This window comes from Abrus precatorius, unplaced genomic scaffold (genome assembly GCF_003935025.1).
Source record: "Abrus precatorius isolate BTA unplaced genomic scaffold, Abrus_2018 Scaffold8, whole genome shotgun sequence".
NCBI classification, from domain to species: domain Eukaryota; kingdom Viridiplantae; phylum Streptophyta; class Magnoliopsida; order Fabales; family Fabaceae; genus Abrus; species Abrus precatorius.
The window spans coordinates 37,632,975-37,657,975 of record NW_020874428.1 but is presented as its reverse complement, the minus strand read 5'-3'; the positions used below and the strand labels follow the sequence as shown (position 1 = coordinate 37,657,975).

Sequence of the window (25,001 nt, the reverse complement as noted above, 5' to 3'; positions counted from 1 at the left end):
TAATATTACTCATTTTTATTATTTTAATGCAATGTCAATTTAATTTTTAATTGTTTTTGGTTAGTTTATAAACAAATATCCTTAGGATAAGTTTAGTAGTAAGAGATATAATAATTTATTCTATTTAATTTTATTTTTTATATTTATTAAATAATAAGATATAATAATTTATCTCATTGAGTTATCTTATTATATGTTTATTCTCATATCTTACCTCTTCAGATGATATTTTTTTTAAAAAAAATTTAATGTTGCTATACAATCATAAATTTTAACGTCAGTTATGATAATTAATATAAAAATAACATTCGCAATATATTTTAACTAATTAATAGTGTAAAGATTTTTGCACTTATAATACATTAAAACTAAAATCTCATTTTAAAAGAATAATTTTTCATAATTTTGTTAAAATTTAAGATAATAGCAATCAATATTTTGAAATTAATTTTATTTTATTTTTAAATATTACAGAGACTTAATATAAATATGAAAAAATAAATATCATATTAAAAGTAAAATAATTTTAATATAAATAAATATTATATATATATATATATCTTTTAATCTATGTGCTATTTTTAAAATATACAAGTGATAGAAGTAGTATTAGGGTCTAATTGTGTGAGAATGTCGGAAAAAATTGGGAAAAGGGAGATGTCCTTTTAGAAAAAAAATAAATTATACAATATATTTACTAAAATTCAAATTCGAGAATAAATTTTTGTTAATTCATGTGCTTTGTGATAGGCCTAAACATATTTGTTATTTTTTAATATTTAAAATGTTAATGTTAATAGAAAATTAATCTTCATTATATTTTTAACAATTTTTTTATCAATTTTTTTCAAAATAGATTTGAGAGAGATGGAGATCATATTCCATGTTAGGTGGGACCTCCAAATATTAAGAATTAATGAAATTATCCTTAATACATGTGTGTGATTTTTTAATTTTCTTTTTAATAAATTTAGTATATTAATTTTTATAATTTAAAATTATTAAATATATTTATTTATTTATATTATTATTTCAATGTTGCTAAACCCCACAAATTTGTGAAAATCTAAAAAATAGAAAAAAAATTTACTTGAAGACAAAAGAAATGGAAACAAGGATGGAAGAAGACAGGGGTTGTGACCCGTTAGTAACATTCATTATCTTTACCCATGTAAATGGATTTAGATCTTTTCTCGTGAACTGGATGTTCAGTAAGTTAATTTTGTATTTTTGTTTAAGTTAAAAATTTTAGCTTAAAGCAAAAATGCAATTTTTTTTTTAATTAAACTATCTAGTTCGTGTTAAAATGAGAGAAGATCTATGTCTCGCGTTAATACCATTCTTTCAGACAATCAAACTATAAATTTTTTATTTATATTTTAATCAATAAAGTCTTTCCTCTTCACACTTTTGTAGAGTTAAATTTTTATGTTGCACGTATTCTTTAACTATAACCTTTTTAATTTGTGTGCTACTTAAATTTATCTTTTCAGCAAAAACTGAAAACCCTAAAGCATATTTTGATTTTCTATGACAAATGCTACGTGTGCGTGTGTATTTTTGTATAATGATAGTTAACTCAACTATCTAATCTCACCTAACCCGTAAGTTCATGTTGGTTTGGACAGGCTGAGAAAAAAAAATTGCAAAAAAGGATTCAACACCACCCCTTAAATTTTAATGAAGTATACTATATATTATCATTATATTGGGTCAAGATCGATATGCATTGGTGCATTTACTCTCTTTCCTTCTTAGTTTTCTCTACCAAACATTGCACAAAGTATGGCGGGCACTAGGAAATTGTACAAATAAGAAAGGGGGGGGGGGGGGGGGTCATTTTATAAGTGCAAATTGGGTATTGCCAAATTCAATTACTTTTGTAAGGAGAGAAACATAAATTGAAAACCAAACACTTAGGAGAAGCTAAGTTTAGAAATTAAAGCATCAAGTCCCATGGCCAAAGAGACCATTAGTGTTGTTTGCGAGCATCCCAAGAAATGGCAAGTAAAAGATGAATATTTTGATGATGAAAAGGTTGTAATATCAGTCGCTGATAATGGAAGGAAGGAGAGTATTGGAGCAGCTAAAGACGCATCTCCTGCATTTCCCGGGTGGTATACTGATGTATCCTGGCCGGGTACTATTTTTTTCCAACTCTCTCTAACACTAAGGAGGGTTCAATTATTTGATTTTCTTTTATCAATTCAATTACTTGACTGATAAATATGATTTGACATCTAGTTTACCTTAGATTCTATTTTGGTAGTTATCTTTTGAGTTTTTAGTGGAACTTTTTGCACTTGAAACCTTATTGCTTGTCCCATGAGTGCTAGTTTTTTCTTTTTTTTTAAAATAAAACATTAATATTAGTTTTTAGAGTTGAATTTGAGTAATTCATAATAATAAAATTTTATTAAAAATATTTATTATATTCATGTAATAAATAAATTTTGTTCAATAAAAACTTATTATTTTTTAGTATTTAAACTCAGTTTTATAAGGTTAGGTTAATTAATAAAACCTTTTAAAAAACAAGAATAAAAGGTAAGAGTATGAGAAAAACAAAGACAATGTTAAACAATACCCTATACTGATTAATAAATTAAAAGTGATTTTTTATTAAAATAATATTGATTATTTTTTTTATAATTTTTAATGTGTTACAATGTTATTTTAATAAAAAATTAATTGTGTAATCAGTATTATTAATTAAAACATTATTTAGTAAAACTAAAAAATTAAAAAATGAAATAATATTTTTTAATACTAAACTAATCTATAATAGTCACCGTGGAAAAGACATTTTTAATCACTGTAAACATTTTTTTAATCTAAGTTTAGAGTGATAACTTATTCTTGTACTATAACCATAACCCTTGGTTTGAGTCAGACGAAAAATAATGAGAAAAAAGATAAATAAATAAAAGGAAATTTTATTCTAAATAACCGTATGGAGCTTAAAATGTTTAATCGTCAAATGCTCCAATTTCTTGAAAACAAGGTGTGAGAAACCCATTATATTTTTTAAAAGCATCCTAAATTAAAAATTGTTATTATTATCTGTCGCAACAGAAAGGAGTTAGATAAGCATTATATCATTATACGAAGGTTGACTTGGTATACAAATTGGCGATAAATTTTCCTAACAAGTGAGAAGAATCCAATCTATTGCTGAATTTTGATTGGATCTATCATTATGTCCGAATTAGTGCCTTCACAGGCTGAAACAACCCCATTATTTATTATTCATTACTTCTTAAGGTAATGCTAAAAAAAACTCGGGTAAATTATTTTTCTTATTTTTTCGTTGTTGCTACACTGCCCAACAACGCACCACTAATTTCCACTCCTTTCTGCTAAAATTCTTCTGTTTCAAAATCATGATTTAAAATTTTTGTACATATATTTTTAAAAAAGTTTTATTAATCTCAGTCTGAATTTAACCATTTACAAATAAAATTTTTTTATAAAAAATTATACAATTATTATATTAAAATTATAAAATTATAATTCATATTTTTTAATAAAATTTTATTATTATTAGTTGTTTATCCTTATAGTTAGCAAAATTCTAAAATTATTTAGTAGATGCAGTTGTTATAAAAAATATATATTTATGTACAGTAAATGCAGCTTTTAGAAAGATTAGTGCTATGCTGTTTGGCCAGTGTAGCAATTGTTGCTAAACAATTATGAGAAGTACTTTGAAAACACTGTCCTATAAAAAAAAATTCTCATTTATTCGGTGTTGCTTAACTGGCCAACAGAATAGCACTATTGTTGTGCTTTTTTTAAAAATAATTTTTTATTTATTAATTTCATAATTAATATAATTAAAACACAAGGTGTTGAAATACGTACGGTTTTTGTTTTATTATAGAAAAAAAAGTATATAAAAAGTAAAACTACTACAACAACAACATAATAATAATAATAATAATAATAATAATAATAATATATTATTATTATTATTATTATTATTATTTTACAGGAGAAGCACACATATATAAAATGAAAAAGATCATATTCCAAGGGAAGTCAGAATTCCAAGAGCTTCTTGTATTTGAGGTATTTGTTCTTTGTCAGCACATTTCCACACTTTTAATTTTATTTGATTTGTTTTTATACTTTTGTTATTATTATTTAATTTAATTATAATTAACTTTTTTTAATTTTTTATTTCCTCATTTAGTATGTACAATAGGCATAATTTCTTTTATATATTTTTTTAAATATTAACATTTTATTAAGAACATATAAAGTACAAAGATATTCTAACCCATTACAATTCTAGATAGAATTAACAATACATGTCAAGAGAATTCAATTTACATATATAATCAATTTTTCCAAAGGCCATACATATCCTAAACATTTGACTCAAGCTTTAATCCTTTCACATAATTATTTTTCATAAATTTAGATTGAGCCCGAAGCTTAGAGTCATACTTCTTTTTTCTCGTCTTGAAAAGTGTACTTCTAACATTAATTCTTTCCTGCACCACTGCCTCAATAACAATATTGGATTAAAGAGAATCTAGTCTTTGACTCAAAAAGTGATTAACCTCGTTTAATCCATGAAAAGATTTCAATAATTAGGTCAACAAATTCATTAATAAACCTTTTTTGTGCCACATCCTTACCTACTGTTGGTCTCTTATTAATAATACCCAATTTCCATAATCCTTTATTAGCTCTTATGTCCCACCAATTCTCTTCCCTATAAGTTTCACTAGTGGAAAAAAGACATTTTATACCTGTTGTTAAAAATCGATGTAAAAAGTGTCACTTTCTACATCGATTGTTTATAATAACCGATGTAAAAAAATGTTTTTAATGTTCATCTTTATCAATGGCGTCAGTATTTATCTTTTCTGGGAGTTTTAACATTCGCGTCAATATTATCAATATATTTTCTTAAGTTAAATTAAAATCCATAAACGTCAGTATTTATGGTATTCGTTGTGTTCTTCATGTTCGTCGTGTTTGTTATGTTGATTATGTTCATCGTGTTTGTTGTGTTTGTCGTGTTTATTGTGTTCATCGTGTTTCATTATTGTTCATCTTTGTTTGAATCTGAAACATAAATAAGATGCAATATTCATCAAATCGTTTAATAAGGAAGAAAAAATAACAAAAAGTGAAACAACAAAAGAATGAAAGAAATTAAAATAATTGATGTACTTGGAAAACTTTTGCATGTTTGTTGTCCATCTAGTTAACATAACAGAAGTTTCAGAAACTTAAGAAAAATATGTGTTCGAGTCTGCAATTTATACTATTTCGCTGGTGTGTATCTGAAAATTTGAAATTTGAATTGATTCTACATCGATTTCTAGAAACAACTGATGTAGAATATACATTTTGCATCAGTTGTAAAAATAACCAATGTAGAAAAGTTTGCATAAATTTAAAAAATGCCACTGTATTTTTTTTACATTGATTATTTTTACAACCGATGTAGAAAGTACTTTTCACATTAGTTCTTTTAACAATCGATGTAGAAAAGTTTGCAAAAATTTTAAAAATGTCATCGCATTTTTTTCTACCTCGTTTCACAAAAAACTGATGTAAAATCTTGTTCTAAAAAGTGTTTTTTGTACTAGTGTTTTGACCAATAAAAGCCCAGATCAGTTAGCCTCCTTTTTTTTTCCAGACGCATTCTCACCCAATCACACAACATCAACATTATGAATGCAAATCAAGTCATTATTGATATTCACCTCATAATTTGAATTCTCTTTCATCCGTGCATCTGCTATGTTCTCCTTTTAATTTGATTATGTACTCTCCAACTTCTGATATTGTGCAATGTTTAGCACAAAATTATGTAAATTTTGTCCCGATTATCCACCCCTGTTTCCCTCCTCCTCCTTGCTTCCACACCATCTGTGGTCACTATTTTTTGTTGTACTTCCTGTTGTTAGATCACGACCCTTCTCACTATCATCTAAACTTTCATCCTCCAAAGCATCCACATTCAATACAACATCATCATAACTTTCCTTAAAAAAATTATCCCCCATGTTTCTTGATCATTCGGATTGAGAACACGAGATCATTAACATAAATCCTTAGATCTTTATTAATCAGCACATGTGTTTGAGTTCGTAGGTGAACTCTTGCAAAATCCATACATCTTCGAAAGTCATATCATCGTCCATGTACATATAATATCCCAATGGTGACACCATCATCCGAAAGAATGCCTCTGACTAAGCATAATATAGCACGCCATACAAACAAACCCACCGTCTCCTATTTATAGCTATCATACGAGGATGTCATTAATTAATGGTATAAAATAACTTAGACAAGCCATCTTAATACCTAGCTATAACTTTCTCCAAATCTTCCGTACCCTTCGATCCGAACAGAAACATATCATCACTTATGGTAATGACTTTGACATTCAGTTTAGGTTCCCATAAAATGAAGTCAGCTACATTATTGCACTCTTCTAGCTGGTGTAACCTTCTTAGCACTGTCTTGTAGTACCTCTCAACCGTATCCTTATCAACATAAAACTTGTTATAACATTACTATTTTTTTTTAAGGACCCACACTTCATTTTTGTTTGGCCATCCAACAACACTCTTCTTTTCTCCTTCACCATATCTGCTCTAAACACAACTTTAATTTTTCAAATTAACTCAAGCTCATTCGCTCTACTCCAATTTACGTTTGGGAGGGAAATGTTAGCATATTTACATATTTTCAAGATTATTTTTATTGTTAAATTATCATATTTCCTTTATTATTTGATATTCCCTATTTCTTTATTTAGTTGCAAAAATCCATAAAATACGCGTGTTACGTTTGTTGAGCTCAATTATTAGCGGTAGCTTTTATTAATAAATAAGACAATTGTAAGTAATGTCATTAGTGCATTTGATTAGATAGAAATGAGATATATGTGTAAATGAATCTAAATCACGTCTTTTTATTGCAACATGTGTTGTTCATTTAAAAAAAAATACAAGAATTCAATTGCAAAACAGACGAAATTTATCAAGTCTTTTACATTGATGTTGGCTGACCTTGGACTTAATACTGATTATAAGTATATAGAATAGGAAATTTTTATTTTAAAAAATAATGTATTATAATTTAATATTTTTATGAGATAAATAATTATATTTTCAATAAAATTTATCATTTTTATTATATGTATAAAATTATCACTTGACATTTTCCTTTTATTATTTATTTTTTCAAAAACTCGAAACCCTGTCATTTAAGAGAGACACACATAAAACTTTCAGTACAGAAACCCAACATTATCAAACAAAAACCGATAGAATTTTAATATAATGAAAGTATTTTTTTTAGTATATATATTTTTTAATTTTGGATACCTAATAACAAAAACCGATAGAATTTTGATGACATCCTTGTGTGGTGTGTGCTTTGTGCAGTCATTTGGACATGGCAAGGTTGCAATTCTGGATGGGTATATCCAGCTGACAGAGAATGATGAATTTGCCTACCAAGAGATGCTCACACATCTTGCACTCTGTTCGATTCCAAATCCAAAGAAGGTTCTCAGTTTTACATTCTATTCTTCACAGCCATGAACTAAGAGCCTACCTCATGGAAACAGAAACATTTCTGAAATAACACAAAGAAAGACTAAAGTGCCAAATTTGTTTATAAGTGGTTGATGAACATTACAGGTGCTGCTGGTTGGAGGGGGAGATGGTGGAATTCTTAGGGAAATATCACGTCATTCTTCTGTTGAGCATATTGATATATGTGAAATAGACATAATGGTGATTGATGTGAGTCTTTAAGATTGCTTAGTTCCAAATAAGAAGGATCCTTCTCAATTTTTCTTCTTTCTTCTAAGAATATACTTAGAAGTTAGAACCATACGAGTTTCTTAATTGTCTGAGGGTACACAGGTTTATAAGAAGTTTTTTCCAGATATAGCAATTGGTTACGAGGATCCCCGAGTGCACGTTCATATCAGGGATGGTAAAAGTTAAATCATATGTTTTTTACATACAAAATAAATATGTGAATCACAAGGTTGTATATACCAAATTTTTTTACAAACATGTGCAGGAATTGCGTTCATCAAAACTGTTGCTGAGGGCACTTACGATGCAATTATATTGGATGCTTTCCAACCAATGGGTAAAAAGGCTTTCTTAAAATTGTATCTATAGTGAGAAACGAGCATGCACATTTTTGCCTTAAAAAGAAATAAAAAAGGGGCGTAGAAAGACATGAGGAAATTGAACATCATGCAGGACCTATAGCAGATGTGCTTGCGGATAACTGCTTCTTAGAATCAGTAGCAAAGGCTCTTCGACCCGGTGGAGTGTTGTCTGCTCCAGCAGACAGCTTGTGGCATAAGAACTTTGTCATTGCAGAAACCATAGCAAATTGCAAGAAGATATTCAAAGGCTCAGTTAACTATGCTTGGACAACAGTGCCTACATATGCAAGGTATTCCGTATTTAACTTATTTGCATTCTGAATTCTAGCCCTCCCTTGTCATTGGGGTATTAAGAGAAGTTATGGGTAAAAAATGTTTCTTTGTTTCGGTTTACCAGTGGAGTGATTGGATTCATGCTTTGCTCCACGGAGGGCCCTCCAGTCAACTTCAAACACTCAACAAATCCATTGAATCCAAAGCAAAATGGGGTTGCAAAGGGACCTCCAAAGTTTTATAACCAAGAGGTAATATGTTGAAACGGTAGTTCAATTCACGCTTCAAGGACTAACCTACTTGTTTTATTCTCCTCTCAACTAAATGATTTGTTCCTCTCTTACCTTTTATTTTTGTTAATACAGATCCATGCTGCAGCATTTTGCCTACCTTCTTTTGTGGGCAAGGTTATTGATCCATAAAGATATTGACAAACTCAATAGAATTATGGAAATGTTTGTCACATTTTGTACTATGTTAGTTCTTTATATTTGTGGGTGAAAACCTGCACATTCAAAACTATTTTAAGTTTATAATTAATAACAATGAGAAGTTGATAACCTACTAAATGATTTCTTAATTATTACTTTAGTTTCCAATCATTATACATATAAAGGGTGAATAATGCTACTCATGCATTTGCACGTACTTCATCTTAGTTTTGCATCTACATAGTTTTTCCACCATTTCGAAATCCAAAACTTTTGCCCTCTTGTCACTCTAAAGGGGAGAAATGTGAGTCTGCCAATGTATTGCAAGTTTTATTCTAAAGGGATGCTATAAACTCACGTAAGAATCAAGGTTAAGAAAATAATGTAAAGAGAGTGAATCTACAGCCAAAACAACCAAGATGCACCCATTATAAATTTTGTTTGTGCTGGGTAACGTAAACCCCGAAATATTGTTAGTCAAGGTTAAATAGATTGTCAGAATATTCAGATAAATTTGATGCTGTTAACACTTACAAGAAGCTTTATTCGAACAGCTGAAGGTCCATTATGACAAGAATCAAGTATGGAACTTCTACCTTCAATCACTTTGCAACGGATATTTGGTTTAAGCGATTCATGTATATTTTTTAAACTAATAAACACAAATAATGAGATTAGGTTGATTTTAATATTATTTTTAAACTAATTTAAATTAAATTACAAGTTTTATTTATAATTAATTTGAATTTTTTAAATCAATTCAAACAGAATCATAAATATCTCTAGTGAGATGGTTGTTACTGTAAAATTATTTTTTTTAATATCTGAATACTAATATAATCTTTAACGGTCATCATGAAAAATGCTTTATTTTTTGAGTTTTGTTAACCTCAACTTTTAGATATAAAGATAAGCAGTTAATAATAATAAAATTTTATGAAAAAAAGAAGTATTTATTATATTTTTATAACTTTAATACAATAATTATATATTTTTTATAAAAAAAATTATTTATAAATGCTAAAAGTTAAGACTAAGATTAACAAACTCTTATTTTATTTTTAATCACTAAAAACAGTTATTTTATCTAAGTTTAGAGTGAAAATTACTCATTCTCATTTTATTGTAGAAAGAAAGAATGATATAAAAAATTTACATCACTATAATAATAATAATAATAATAATAATAAAAAATATTTTTATTATTATTATTATACCGAAATTGTATAGAAGAAGCACACGTATATAAAATGGAAAAGATCATATTCCAAGGGAAATCAGAAATCCAAGAGCTTGTATTTGTGGTACTTGCTCTTGGTTATCATATTTCCATACTTCTATTATTATTTGAATCGTTTATTATATTTTTATTATTATTTAATTTAATTGTAACTTCTTTTAGTTCTTTATTCCCTCATTTAGTTTGTATAGTCTTCGAAATTATATCGGTACAATTTCTTATATCTAACCATACATGTCATATTAGATCACATTAATGCATATTAAAAAAATAATAAAAATAGAAAAATATTCCCTCATACTTAAGTCCTCATAATTTGAGCATGCATATCCAACTCATGGTATTCACTGTAGTATAGTTTTTTTCTTTTCTTCATTTTGAATATTTAGTTCCAAGCACCTTTTTGTTGGTTGTTGTTTTCATTCCACTTCTTTTTACATATTAGTTCTGTTTTGATCTTCTTTCTTGCAAATCAGTTAAATCAGCTCCATTCCAGCCTTCTTTCTGTAATTGGTTTTCTTTCAACATGTCATTTTGCACATAATTTCTATTCTCTGTTTTTCCTCCTTCGCTACTTAAATTCTCATAATCTTCTTAACTCTTGTTTCTTTTACTCGCACATTTCACGTGTAAGTTAAAAATATGTGAGCTCAATTATTGTTGGTGGTCTTTTATTAGTATATAAAACATTTGCAAATAGTACAATAAGTCTTCAACACTAATGCCGCCAAATCTTGGATTCGGATGAGAGATTTTTATTATTTATCTCTTCTTCAGGAGCTCGAAACACTGTCATGTCAAGGGAGAGACACATATAAAATTTTCTGCACAGAAACCCAACATTATCATCCAAAAATAGTTTATGTCCCAATAAAATTTTGATCGCATCATTGCGTGGTGTGCTTTGTGCAGTCATCTAGACATGGCAAGATTGCAACTCTGGATGCGTATGTCCAGCTGACAGAGAATGATGAATTTGCCTATCAAGAGATGCTCACACATCTTGCACTCTGTTCCATTCCAAATCCAAAGAAGGTTTTCAGTTTTACATTCTATTCCTCACACCCATGAACTAAGAGCCTACCTAATGGGAAAAGAAACATTTCTGAAATAACACATAAAGAATGTAAAATTGAAAACTGAAAGAGGAGAAAAATTGTTTTTATATTTCTCACTTTTTTGTCAAACAATACAATGATCTATTTATAGGATAAAAGATTTAAATTTTATTAATAGCCATAAACTACAATCAAAACTTATTATAGTCATTTATTAAAATATAATTGCTACCTCTTGACCTTTTATTTTTTATTTTAAAAAAAATTGTTGAATTAAAATCATTAAAATTGATATTTAATTTTATTCAACAAAACTCTCCTGTAAACTCAAATGCTTTTGCCATTCTTTGTGCTGATCAATTTCTTGTAGTTATCAAAAAGTATCGTCGGTAGTGTTTTGTGAAAATATTTACAACTTGATCTCGACTTGTCACGTGCACTAATTCCACATTTCCTTCCTTCACATAATCTCGGATGAAATGAAAGCAAATGTCAATGTGTTTGCTTCTCTCATGATTCACTGGGTTCTTTGCCAATTCAATTTATGATTTATTGTCAACTCGTATCACAGTCGCACTGATTTGTTGTTGCTCCAATTTGTCCAACAGATTTCTAAGCCATATTGCATGACATATACACCCAGATGTTGCTACATATTCAGCTTCACATGTCAAGAGCGTCACGATTGGTGCTTCTTTGAAAGTCATGTAAAAGTCGTGTTATTCATAAAGAACACATATCTTGATGTACTTTTCTGATCATCTAAGTCTCCGCACTAGTCGCTGTTGGAGTACCCAATTAACTTATAATCTTCCACTTTCGAATAGAATAACCTGAGTGATATTGTTCCTTGGATATACCTTTGAATTCGCTTCAACGCCTTCCAATGTGAATAAACCGCCTCCTCCATGAACTTACTTACAATGCCAACACTTAACGAAAGGTCCAACCTGGTGCATGTGAGATAGTGAAGGCTTCCCACTAAACTTTGATATTTGCTCGAGTCGACTCGTTCTCCTCCATCGAATTTTGAGAGTTTTGCACCCAGTTCCATTGGTGTTGATACATGATTGCAATGTGTCATCTTATATTTTTTTTCAAAATCTCCTTTGCATATGTCTCCTGTGACACAAAAATACCCGTCTCTTCTTGTCTTACCTCCAGACCAAGGAAAAACTTCATTAAGTCAAAATCTGTCATCTCGAATTCTCGTGTCATTGTACTCTTAAACTCTTGTATCATTTCACCATTGTTCTCCATAAAAATGAGGTCATCAACATAAAGAGCAACAAATAACATATTACCTCTACTCTTCTTCACATAAAAGGCATGTTCATATGGACATTGTTCAAACCTGTTCTCCTTAAAGTATGTATCAATGCAAGAATTCTGTGCCCGCGATGCTTGCTTCAACTCGTAAAATGCCTTCTTCAATTTCAGCACCTTCATCTATTCTCCACTTTTCATGTACCCGGGTGGTTGTTTGATGTAAATTTCTTCTTCAAGCACTCCATTCAAGAATGCTGACTTGACATCCATTTGAAATATCAGCCAATTGAATTGAGCCACTTATAAAATGAGCAATCCGATTGTCTCCATTCTTGTAATGGGAGCAAATACCTCATCATAGTCAATTCCTTCCTTTTGCTTGTATCCTTTTGCAACAAGTCACGCCTTGTACCATTCTATCTCGCCTTGAGCATTCATGTTTCTCTTGAACACCCACTTCACACCAATGGGCTGACTTCCTTTCAGTAACTCTGCTAAATCCCATGTGTTGTTGCGGTCAATTGCTCTAATCTCCTCGTCCATGGCAGTTTGCCACTTCTTGTCTCTCACCGCTTCTTCAAAACTTATGTTCTTGGAATCCGTCAGAAGACATACAATGTGTACCTCATATGTCGAATCATACAAATCTTGCAAACTTTGCATTCTGGGTTACTCCAATTGATATAGCAGTTGATGATTCTCTATCTTCATTGATAACCTTCGTTGAGTTACTCCAATTCCATTCGCTTGCTTCATTAACTTGTACATCACAACTCACCACAACCTCCTTACTTATTAGGTCTAGTAGCTTGTATCATTTTGTTTTGTTGTCATACCCAATAAAAATATACCTTTTGCGTTTGTTTTCGAGCTTCGTTCTTTGCTGATTCGGCACGTGTGCATAGGCCACACTACCAAATACTTTGAGATGAGAAACTATTGATTTTTGTCTGCTCTATGCCTCTTGTGGTGTTTGATCATCCAGCTTCACATGTGGACATCGATTTTGCACATAGATAGCGCATTGCACGACTTCTGCCCAAAATTCCTTTGGCATCTTCTTGCTCTTGACCATTGACCGAACCATATCAAGAACAGTTCGGTTCTTCCTCTCGGCCACACCGTTTTGTTGAGAAGAGTATGGTGCGGTTAGAAATTGCCTTATGCCTTGCACCTCACAATACTCCATGAAAGCTATCGAAGTATACTCGCCACCTCGATTTGATGTGTCTACCGATTGCCTTTTCCACCACCACTTTGAACTTTTTGAACACCTCGAATGCCTCAAATTTTTCTTTAAAAAAAAAACCCAAGTTTCTCGTGTAAAGGAAATGAAATACCTCTTACCGTTAAAAGATTCGAGGGTGATTGGTTTACATATGTCAGTATGAATCAATTCGAGAGGTTCCTTAGCACGACATTCTGCCTTTTTTTGAAACGAAGTTCTCACATGCTTGCTGAGCACACATTCTTCATAAAATTTGTTCTCGTAGTCCATGTTCGATAGCCCATGCACTGTTCTTCTTTGCCAACTTGTTTAGATCACCATGATGTAGGTGATCAAAACAGAGATGTCTCAGCAATGCCTTATCTTCTTCATTGATTCGCAAACATTTTTCTCAAACGCTTATCAAATTCAGCTTATACATGCGATTTCTCCCCAATTCAACTCGAGCAACCAAATGCCCATGTTTATCTTTCAAGTGTAATACCGAATAACCTTTCTCTATGAGTTGCCCCATACTCAAAATGTTGCTCTTGAGATCTGGTATGTAATATACATCTTGGATTAACCCAACTAAGCCATCTTTTTGTAAATAACAAACCGTACCTTGGCCTTTAACTTCAACCTTTGACGCATCTCCAAACGACACATGTCCAGTTTCAACCTTTTGCATCTTTTTGAATAGGTGTTTGTGCCCACACATATGATTGCTTGCACCTGTGTCAAGGTACCACACCGTGTTGTTGTTGGTGTTGACTTCATTGTGTGCCATCAAGAGAAAAACTCCTTTTGCTTTCTCATCTTCCATAACTAAATTGGTTGTCTCTTCCACCTTTTTCTCAACTCAACATTCTTTCGCAAAATGTCCCACCTTGCCACAATTGTAACACTTATCGAAGTTGCAATCCTTCGCATAGTGACCATATTTGCCACACTTGTAGCACTCTATGTTGGAATAATTCAATTGCCTCTCTAACGACCACATCCTCTTTCACGCCAATTTTGCTGGTTTGAATATTTTTTCTCTTCATAATATCCTTCTTAACCGCGACCTCTACCATCACGACCATTTCCTCGACTTTCACGACCACGCCCTCTACCTCAAATGTTTTGAGAATAGAGTGCCTTTTCATCTTTGATTGACACCTTGGTTTGAAGTGCTTGCTCAAGTATCTCCTCCTCCTTCTTCTTCTTACATTGTTCGTGTGTCTCGAAAGAACTGGCGAGCTCGTCGATCGTGAGTGTTGTTAGGTCCTTTGACTCTTCTATAGCACATACGACATTTTCGAAACTGTCGGTTAACAACATCAAAATCTTCTCCACAACTCGTATATCATTTAAAGCTTCTTTATTTCAGTTGAGTTGGTTCACCATGATTTGAACACGAATGATGTAGTCGGAGACTCCTTCCGACTCCTTCATCTTCATGCTTTCCAACTCGCCACAAAGAGTTTGAAGGTAGACTTGTTTAACCCGGTCATCTCCTTTGTACACATTCGTCAAAATGTCCCATGCTTCCGTTAAAGTTGTCGTATTCGCAATCCTCTCAAAGCCCAACTCGTCAACAGCTCGAAACAACATGTACAAAGCTGCTTTATCTTTTGATCACGTCTCTTTCAACACCTTGTGTTGAGCCGCCGAATATCTCGTAGTAGTTTCCAGTTCTTTGAAACTTTTTTCGACCACCTCCCAACCATCTTGAGACCCAAGAAGAGCTTCTTTCATTTGGATGCTCCAATTCTCGTAGTTCGCCTTCGTTAGTTGAGGCAATGACACATTATTGGTCACACTCACCATAGGCTTTTGATACCAAATTGTAGAATTGAAAATCGATAGAGGAGAAAAACTGTTTCTATATTTCGCACTTTTTTATCAAACAATACAATGATCTATTTATAAGATGAAAAACTTGAATTCTATTAATAGCCATAAACCACAATTAAAACTCATTATAACCATTTATCAAAAAATAATTGCTAACTCTTAACCTTTTATTTTAAAAAAACTGCTGAATTAAAATAATTCAACTGACATTTAAGTTTATTTAACAAAGAAAGACCCTACCAAATTTGTTTAAAAGGGGTTGATGAACATTACAGGTGCTGGTGCTGATTGGAGGAGGAGATTGTGGAATTCTTAGGGAAATATCACGTCATTCTTCGGTTGAGCATATTGATATATGTGAAAAATAGACAAATTGGTGATTGATGTGAGTCTTTAACGTTCCTTAGTTCCTCTTTGACAGAAATGTATAACAAATAAAAAGAACCTCTCTCAATTTTTCTGCATGCATGTGCATTGCTTACAAGAATATATTCTTAGAACGACGAGAGTTTCTTAATGTGTTTGAGGATACAGGTTTATAAGTTTTTTCCAGATACAGCTGTTGGTTACGAGGATCCCCCTGTGCATGTTCACATCGGCGATGGTAAAAAGTTAAACTACTTGTTTTTAACTTACAAAACAAACATGATATATAAAGGAATCAGGAGTTTGTGTATACCATAATTTTTTACAAACACATACAGGAATTCCATTCATAAATTCTATCCGAGGGCACTTACGATGCCATTATATTGTATGCTTTCCAACAAATGGGTAAATAATATTTCTTTCTGTCAAATATCAACGAGAAAAGAACGTGCATGTTTTTGCCTTAAAGGGAGACAGAAAAGGTTGTTCAGATACATAAGTAAATTCGTTGTCATGCAGGACTTAATGCAGAAGTTCTTGCAGATAACTGCTTCTTAGTATCAGTAGCAAAGGCTCTTCGACCCATGCTGCTTCATTTTGTCTTCCTTCTTTTGTGGACAAGGTTATTGATCCATAAAGATATTGATAAAGAACTCAATAGGATTAAGGAATTGTTGTTACCCTTTATACTGTATCAGTTCCCTCATATTTATCAGTTAAAGTCTGTACATGCAAGACTTTTGTATGTTTATAGCAACAATGAGAATTTGATATCCTAATAAAGATTTCTTAGTTATTACTCTCATTCCAATCACTAAACATATAAAGGGTGAACCATGCTACTCACATACACTTGCACATACTTTAACTTAGATCTGCATCTGCAGTTTTTCCACCATTTCAACTCCCACCAAAACTTCTGCTCACCAGTAACTCTAGTGGGAAGAGACGCGAGTCTGCCTATGTGCAGCAAGTATTATGCTAAAAGGATGCTGGAAAATTCACGTAAGAATCAAGGATAGGAAAATAAGGTCCATGGGAGTGAATCTACAGCCAGAACAACCAAAATTCACCCATTATAAAAAAAAATTATATTGGTTAAGGTAGACCCCAAAAGATTGTTAGTCAAGTATATTGCTAGAATTCAGAATTATTCAGACATATGTAATGTTATCAACACTTACAAGAAGCTTGATTCGAACAACTGCAGGGTCCATTATGACAAGAATCAAATATCAAACTTCAACGTTCAATCACTTTGCAACAATATATAGACAACGTTGTATATTTAAATGAGAACTTGTAATAACCCGAAAGGTCAAAAGAATCCCGTTCCAAATCAATGGACACTTTGTGTGTGGAAAAAAAAAAAAAAATCTCTAGAAGAGCTAGTCCTACCATGCTATAGGCATTCTCATCTCAAATAAATTGTCTTCATGATGTATATGTGTGGTCTAGACCAAACAAAAAAAGGAATCCAGTTCCAACATCAAATGGATGCTTAACTTCACATATGGTTGGTGAGTGATGATATAAGTTGCTAGTGGCAAGATTCTAGCTACACTTGCAACTAAATTGCATCGGCAAAAGCAGAACACATCTTTGGCAGAGTAAACACTGTTAAAATGGAATTTGATTTGTATCAAGATCTTTTGGGTACATGGACATTATACACAAACCGTAAGGTAGAAAGAAATATATAGCCAAAAACACGAGAACACCAAGGTCAGCCTCTTCACCAACTGCTGGACGACGTGGATTAATCCAGTATATCTGGATTGCACACCAAAAGCAGTACAAGGAAGCTATGGACACCATTAGCAGCATTGACTGATATGACTTTTTCTTTATGGAGTTCGAGGCACTTGCTCTGTATGGAACATAAGGAGAGAAAATATGTCAAAACCATGCTGTCTATAATATAGCTTGATAGTTAACAGGAAAATTTGCAAAAACAAACACCTGTTGAGGTAAAAAAAGCCGCCAATTAAGCAAGCACATAAGAAGCCCACTACAACAACAGAATCTGGGTTAACTGGTGCTCTACTTTGCCACCAACCAGTGCTCAAAATCCAAGTGTACGTGGTAGTTTTTCCATTCTCCTATATGATTTTGCAGATATTCAAGATAATAGGTGTCGATAAGTCAGTTGTATAGGAGTAAATTTTCAAGACAAATAAGCCATCCATATAATTCAAAAGAGATTTCAACATATTCCTCGCGTTTCCATCTTTTCAGTTGATATTTGTTAATGCACCAAGGGTATCTTCCAACTAATAGCTAGAGACTAATCTTTCAAGGCAAAGAGATCATCAAAGCAAGTTCAATCTCTTTTGATAAAGCTTTTTTCAAATACCCTTCTAACTAATAGTTAAGACTAATCTTTCAAAACAGAGAGATCATCACAGTAAGTTCAGTCTCTTGTAATAAAGTGTTTTTTTTTTTTTCTTTTCATATATATGTCAAGCCTTGCTAGTTCACTTGAATTATTTGACTTACGAGAATGCTTAAATATTCTCAAAGCCCTGACTGCTTAGATTTGATCATCATTTTCACTCACATATTAATGTTATCACACATAAAGATTGTCAATAAGATTAATACCCTTTTTGCAACCAAAATTCTACTTTTGGACAGTAATATGCCCTTACAAAAAATTTAATACGAAAAGGATTGAAACCCCAAACATCTATTCGTCATTTAATTGGATTGATCGAATGTTAATGACTTGACTAAAAGTTGACCTGAATATGAATAATAGAATATTACTGAATCTATTGAACAGAAAACAACTTTAAGGAAGCCAATTTAAAGTTTTTAAGGCGAGAACGGATAATTCTAAATTCCCTTACCCTTTATTCCTAAAAATCCTCCAAATTACTAAATAAAGAAAGTATTCAATGTATTTTTATGTTTTCAAAATAATAAATACATGCACTTTTTATGTAATACCTTCTTTATAAAGTAATAAAAGGATTATTAGGAAGATAAAGCTTGGCGAGAATACATGTAACACCTAACATTTAAGAGTAAAATACAACTGCAATCAATCGAACATCCACTTGTTGACCTAATGTAAAAGTTGGTTCACCATCAAGGTTGCAGGGACAACTTGTTATAGTACGATTTGTTACTTGATATAATTCGGGACATGATTCACATCTGAAATGCTTTTGGTGCACCTTAAGCATACATATATATGCAATTCAATTCCATCAACCCATCTCATCCCAAAGAATGACTGATGCAATCTAAAAACACAAAAATAGGAACACATGAATCAAAAGTAAATGGATGGTTCTCATGATAGCAACCAATCAGGCCAAAAGCAAGCAAACTATCATGCTTCACCAATTTATATAATGAAGGAAAGACAAAATGCTCGAGACAATAATTCCTTTTCACATAGGACAACCAAAATATGCTTTTGTATTAGGATGTGTAGGATTCATAAGATGCATAATACTTACGCACAACGAGAAATGCTACATGCTCTTCAACACACTCCTCGTAATTGATCAGTTTTTAAAAATGTCAAACTACTTACCTCGTAGATTAATTACATTTGAAAATTACTTTGTTTTTTAAAAAACTGATGAATTATATGAGGTGTGCTCAAAATAATGTGTTACCAGCATTCCTAAGTGAGCAGTCTGCATAAAGACCGCTAAAGCAATTGGGTTGATTTCACTAATTTATTTTCCTTCATTTAGCATTAATCAAGATAAAGCTACAAATTTGTAGAAGCAAACAGGAAATGGCTGGTAACACATTTCCTTGAAAGGTGTTCACATATTACCTCAAACAGATGATCTAGAAAGAAGTGGGTGAAAGAGCCAGCTGAAATCAAGAAAAAGCATTGCATCCTTGAAAGTGGCACCTGCAATATGAAGCTAATGATATCATGGATAAGGTTAAACCTAAATTAAATGAACTTTGAGCAAGAATAAAGACTGACCCTGGAGACAGAATCAAGGAGGTGTGCTTGAACAAGATAGGAGGATATCCGAGAGTAGAGAAAACACAAAGGAAGTCCCAAAATAAGGATGTAATAGAAGGGATGATGAATGAGATCGGCAACAGCAGATCCTAAAGTATCAGCTGGGCCACCAAGGACCGAACCAAGCCACTCTGAGAAAGAACCAATATCTGGTCCAAAGAAGGCGTTGACTGTGTAGGTGAGCGTGTGGTGGGGACTGAACCTTCCGTTGGTGATACTGCTCAGAGCCAAGCCTGAACCCATGCCATACATCAGGTGAGGACCAGGGCCTGGCATTCCCTCTAATCTACTTTCACTTCCACCAATCTATACTGAAGCCAAGCACCCCAGAACAAGAGAATTCTACACAGGTTTTGCCTGTTCCACAAAGTGGGGTAACTACTAACTAGCCGTCTGAATAGATGCTGCAAATCTAATCCAACTTTGTTAGTTATGATCCACTGCAGTTACGAGTCTTAGTTACCCACCTATATAAGTATGTAGCCCTAGTTTCACGTAAGGTAAAAAAATGACTTTTTAGTTTTAATTTCTACCATAAATAGAAACATCTTGTTAATGAAATTATATCATGACCAAAATATACCATGCCCGTATCTTGCTCATCAATTCAGTCTCATCTGCCATCATCACTTGCTCAATTTTCATTAAATTGGTCTGAGGGACATATATCTGCTTCTTTGAGGAATTTCCATGAGATCAAGAATTGTAAGTGATTTCGTCCGTGTTTTCATAAACCACTCTTTTATTGGATGCCTGTAATTAATATGAAATTCTTGTAGTTCGTGAATTGCCCAATTGCAGATTTGCAGTCTTCTTGTAGGCTGACACGGTTAACTGTGGCGGCTGCTACATTCGAGACGTTACCTACCAAACTTGTAAACTAAAATGAGATTGTGGAAGAGGTGAAAAATTAAAGATTTTAAGTTAAATTGTTTAATATCTTTAATTATTTGGTTAGAAAGAAAGAAAATAGTTGTATAATAAGCTATTAAAAAAGTCAGCATATATTATCTGTTATATACTTATATTTATTTTATAAATAACATATTATGATAAAATATTTAGAAATTCCATTTTAAAAATTAACCATAAATGTCTTTTACGTAAGAGCATGCTTAACGGGATTTGGTTAACTTTTTTGTGGATAAAGTTGTCAATCAGTGGAAGATGAATTTGTCTGAGCCTCTGTTAGATTCTCTTATTAGACCCCTTCCTCGTCCTAATAAAATAACAGAACATACTTCCTAGTCCTAATAAACAAACACAACATCCTTCTTAGTCCTTATAAAATAACAAAACACAAATTCCTACTCCAGATGCTCAGACCCTTCATCCTTCTTAAAGTCGTAAGCTATTTGGGTTTTGAGCTTCTCGAATGACGTGTGGGTGATAAATCCTGGGATAATGGGCTTTTTAAGAGATATATAAAAGAGAAATGGGTTTTTTGCTACGAAGTCTACTACTCTTCATTGGGATATGTGATTTCACGGACTAAAAGATATTCCCTTAGAAACACACCTTGAACGAGTTGCACCTTCCTCTATTCTAAGGGCCAGAAATATTTTAGGAGTAAGGTCCACTTGCAAGCTTCTAAGTCAATTGATCCTCTGCATTCTCATTTTTCTGGGATATTCTTCTAGCATTCTTTAAGCGTTTATTCCTCACTCCAAACGTTTAGAAGAGCACTTCTTTTAAATAAGCACCCAATCCTCATATCTCATAACTAGAATTGTACAAGTGGTTACAATTATTCTTTTTACAAGTAACGTTCCAAACCACAGAACATTGGCAGGCATTGTACACCCAAACAGCAGCAAATTAAAAAATATATTATTACCTTGAATTAGGAATCCAAAAATGAGGGAGAACAAGAATAAAAATGAAGAATAAATTATGTCTCAGACAAATTGTTTTATAAAATATTAATAGAACTATATTTATTGCATTTATAATAATATTATATGTATTTTTGTTTTTATTATTTAAAAATAAAAATTAGCTAAAAAATAAGAATTACAGATGTAGGATAGCTTGTAAAATTCATTTAATAAACTTTTAAGGTCATGTTACTAGAGAAGAAAATTATTGAAGTTATATAATGTCTTGATGTGACTCACAAAATGTAAATTGAAGCAACTTAAATAAATACTATAAGAAATGGTACTCTTAAAATAATTATTTATTGAACCGTTTTAAGACACACTTAATATTGTATTGTAATATAATGACAATATTAGGTTTTTAAATGCACAAAAATGTGAAATAAATTATGGTATGATTTTAAAAAGTATGCAGATATAGAGTAACATGTACAAATGTGTAAAAGTAACATTATTCTAAAAAAAATACATAGAACGGGGCACGTGATCAGGTGAGGTAATATATATTTTTCTGTTAAAAAAAGCATTATATGTTTAATTTCCCTTAAACAAATTTTTAAGATCGATTTTTTCATATAGATGATATTTGTTAAGAGAGTTAGTTTTATTATGTTATATATTTTTAAACTTATATATGATTATCTCAAAAAAAGTTTATTTCTAATAAAAGATTTTTTTTTGCAATGAAAAGAATATAAAATTAAATAATATATAATTTGGTTTTAAAAGTGATATTTTATTTATTTATTTTAAAGTTCCGTGTTGTATAATCCAGTCATTAAAGGCATTAATTTTTCACATGTTGGTCAATAAGAAACAATAATCTCAAAATGAATCATGTATAATTAAATTTTTGAATATATCACTTTTCATTATATATATATATATATATATATCTTTTATTTTGTTTACTTTTTTATAAAGAGAAGATAAAAATGTGAATAATTTAATAAATTTAAAAATAAATTATGCAAAATAAAACTCTGAGAAGTAAAGATAAACAGAACATGAGATGAAATTGAATATTTACCCCACTCCCCTAGTTTCGGTGTCAGCTTCTCTAGATGATTAGTTAATTTTTTTTTACCTTTCAGTTCTGTTTAATACAAAAAAAAAAAAATTGAATATTTAATTTAGATAAACGCAGTCGTTTAACGAGTTAGGGAGGAAAAGCAGTTCCTTCGCAACAAAGTAAACACTCAAGTCAAAAGAAGGCACTCGGAGTGAGTACAAGAACATACAGCAAGGAACGATCTCCATAGCTTGATTCCAAAATGCGATCCTTTCCTATTCGCAGCTTCACCGTCTTCACCGTCTTCGCCGTCTTGCTCGTCGCGATCGTGCCCCACATACAGGTTAATTATTACTCTCTGCTCCATTAACCCGATTCTTTTATTCTCTCACATGATATTTTGCATCTTCCCTTTTTCTGTTATGCAGGCACAACCAACACCGTCTAAACTTCACTTCAAATCACTCTCACCCTTTGCATCGGCTCTCGAAACTCTCCAGAAGCAACTCGGGTACGCTCTTTCCTTTTTCTTGTTCCTTTTCTTTACTCCTCAGTTTTTTTTTTATTTTTTATTTGTTGCTGTTTTTGTCCTCATTCGTCAGGTACACCTTCAAGAGCATTTCTCTTCTTCGCCGCGCTGTGACTCACGCTTCCTTCTCGGAGGAAAATAACAAAGCATTTAGCATATTGGGTGCCAGTGTCATTGAAACTTCGGTGTCTTTCCGATTGCTTTCCAAAGACGTTGACGTTTCTCCAAAAGAGCTCAACCGTCGATTATCCCAAATCACCAACGTAGACTCTTCCTGCGCCGTCGATGGAATGCGGTTAGGGTTGCACAAGGTCGTTCGAGTTGCGCCTAAGACCAATTCTTCTGCCCCTGCTGTGGTTTGCGGCGCGTTTCGAGCAATCTTTGGTGCTGTTGCCATTGATGCTGGCAACTCCGATGCTGCAGGTGACATTTTCTGGACTATTCATGCCGGGGACCTTGGGGTTGCCTTAGATTTTTGAACCGTTAGTTGAACTTTCAGTTGCCTTGTGTTTGTTTGTGGTGCTTTAGATGCTTGTTAATGACCTGTGAATTAGTTGTTTGTAGTTTCTTTTTAGTCAATCTAATTACTGTAATTGGTACTAGACCAGTTGTGATGCAGTTGAATGGCAATGTATGATGATTACTTGTTTGTTAATTGAATGAAGTTATGAAGCCTCTTTTCGTTTTCACGTTTTTGTTGCTGCTAATATATTGGTTTCATGCTATGGACTTCTGATGTTGTTTATCTACTCTCAATTGTTTGTTGTGCTAGTTATTATGTAACTTAGTAATCGAATAATTGGTCAGCTAAAGCCATTGTCCTATGTTTTGTTGGGCCAATTGTTTTTAGACTGAATAATTAAAATTGTCCTCTACAGATTGATGGGTCATTAAGTTGGTCTTCTAAAGATTTTAGAGACCAATTTCGTCTCTTCATGTTTAAAATGCGAATCCACTGTTTTTTGGTCTTTAAACTGATGCTTTTTTAACATTATTAAGGACCAAATTGTTTTTCAAAATTTTTTGAGTTGTTTGGAGAACTAATTTAAGTATTTAGTCATATTTTAACCAGGTCTTGTCCTTTTGTAGTAGGCGAAAATTTTCACTAAAAAATTCTAGTATCATGTTACTTTTCAATTGGTAAACATGACTGAAGAAGCTGATGTTTGGTTCACCGTTCGTAAATTGGGCTTCTGGTAGCTGAAGTCTAGCTGTAGGTAGAGCAGAACCATTGGTTTTACTTATCCCTTTTATCATTCGATGATAACTTTGTAAGGATGTGTTTGGATAAATAGCTTAATTAAATGTCGCGATCACTTTATTCAGTAAAATTTATCTATATATGCTTCTCTCTGAATTTTATTAAAATAATTATGGCTTACAGGAGAATCGTAAGCTACTTTTCAAGTTTTACTAAAGCATTCCAATTTTCAGTTTAGATGTTCATATGATAAAGTCAAAATAAGCACTGTGATTTTATTTTTTTTTCAAATTCCCCTGGATGTTTGGAGGGAGAAATCGGAGTGTGTTATCCTTATGACTTTAAGAAGGATGTGAGTTATTAAATATCAATATATGATAACCGGTGCTCTCAGATCAGAATTAATTGACGAAATTGTTATAATGGGTAATGTTATTACTGATATGGTTTCATTTCTTCTTGAAATTATGTTGACCGGTAAGATGGTAAAATGTGGAAACTAGCTGTGTAGAAGAAATAGCAG

At 31.9% G+C, this 25,001-nt stretch overlaps 3 protein-coding genes and 1 pseudogene across 5 annotated transcripts; 3 read left to right on the top strand and 1 right to left on the bottom strand.

Moving 5' to 3' along the window:
* Positions 1–1,956: 1,956 nt before the first annotated feature.
* LOC113874828 (spermidine synthase 1-like) lies at positions 1,957–8,862 on the top strand. Its single transcript, XM_027513041.1, has 9 exons — positions 1,957–2,140; positions 3,995–4,071; positions 7,422–7,544; positions 7,680–7,784; positions 7,908–7,980; positions 8,071–8,142; positions 8,259–8,457; positions 8,565–8,691; positions 8,806–8,862. The coding sequence occupies exons 1-9, from the start codon at positions 1,957–1,959 to the stop codon at positions 8,860–8,862; spliced, it is 1,017 nt and encodes a 338-aa protein (XP_027368842.1).
* Positions 8,863–9,454: 592 nt separating this feature from the next.
* LOC113874827 lies at positions 9,455–16,841 on the top strand (annotated as a pseudogene).
* On the bottom strand, positions 16,673–20,564 carry LOC113847434. 3 transcript variants are annotated; one of them, XR_003501776.1, is made up of 5 exons: positions 19,815–20,564; positions 19,656–19,736; positions 17,819–17,958; positions 17,041–17,726; positions 16,673–16,848 (listed from the first exon to the last, which is right to left on the bottom strand). XR_003501776.1 is itself a non-coding variant. In XM_027476537.1 (4 exons), the coding sequence occupies exons 1-4, from the start codon at positions 20,130–20,132 to the stop codon at positions 17,477–17,479; spliced, it is 789 nt and encodes a 262-aa protein (XP_027332338.1). In that variant the 5' UTR covers positions 20,133–20,564; the 3' UTR covers positions 16,948–17,476. The 3 variants fall into 3 exon arrangements, 1 of the variants encoding a protein (XP_027332338.1); XR_003501775.1 differs by having other exon boundaries at positions 17,167–17,726; XM_027476537.1 differs by lacking the exon at positions 16,673–16,848 and having other exon boundaries at positions 16,948–17,726.
* A 2,365-nt stretch (positions 20,565–22,929) lies between these two features.
* LOC113847954 (protein NUCLEAR FUSION DEFECTIVE 2) lies at positions 22,930–23,877 on the top strand. The gene is made up of 3 exons (XM_027477289.1): positions 22,930–23,091; positions 23,177–23,259; positions 23,351–23,877. The coding sequence occupies exons 1-3, from the start codon at positions 23,011–23,013 to the stop codon at positions 23,754–23,756; spliced, it is 570 nt and encodes a 189-aa protein (XP_027333090.1). The 5' UTR covers positions 22,930–23,010; the 3' UTR covers positions 23,757–23,877.
* The last annotated feature ends 1,124 nt before the right edge of the window (positions 23,878–25,001 follow it).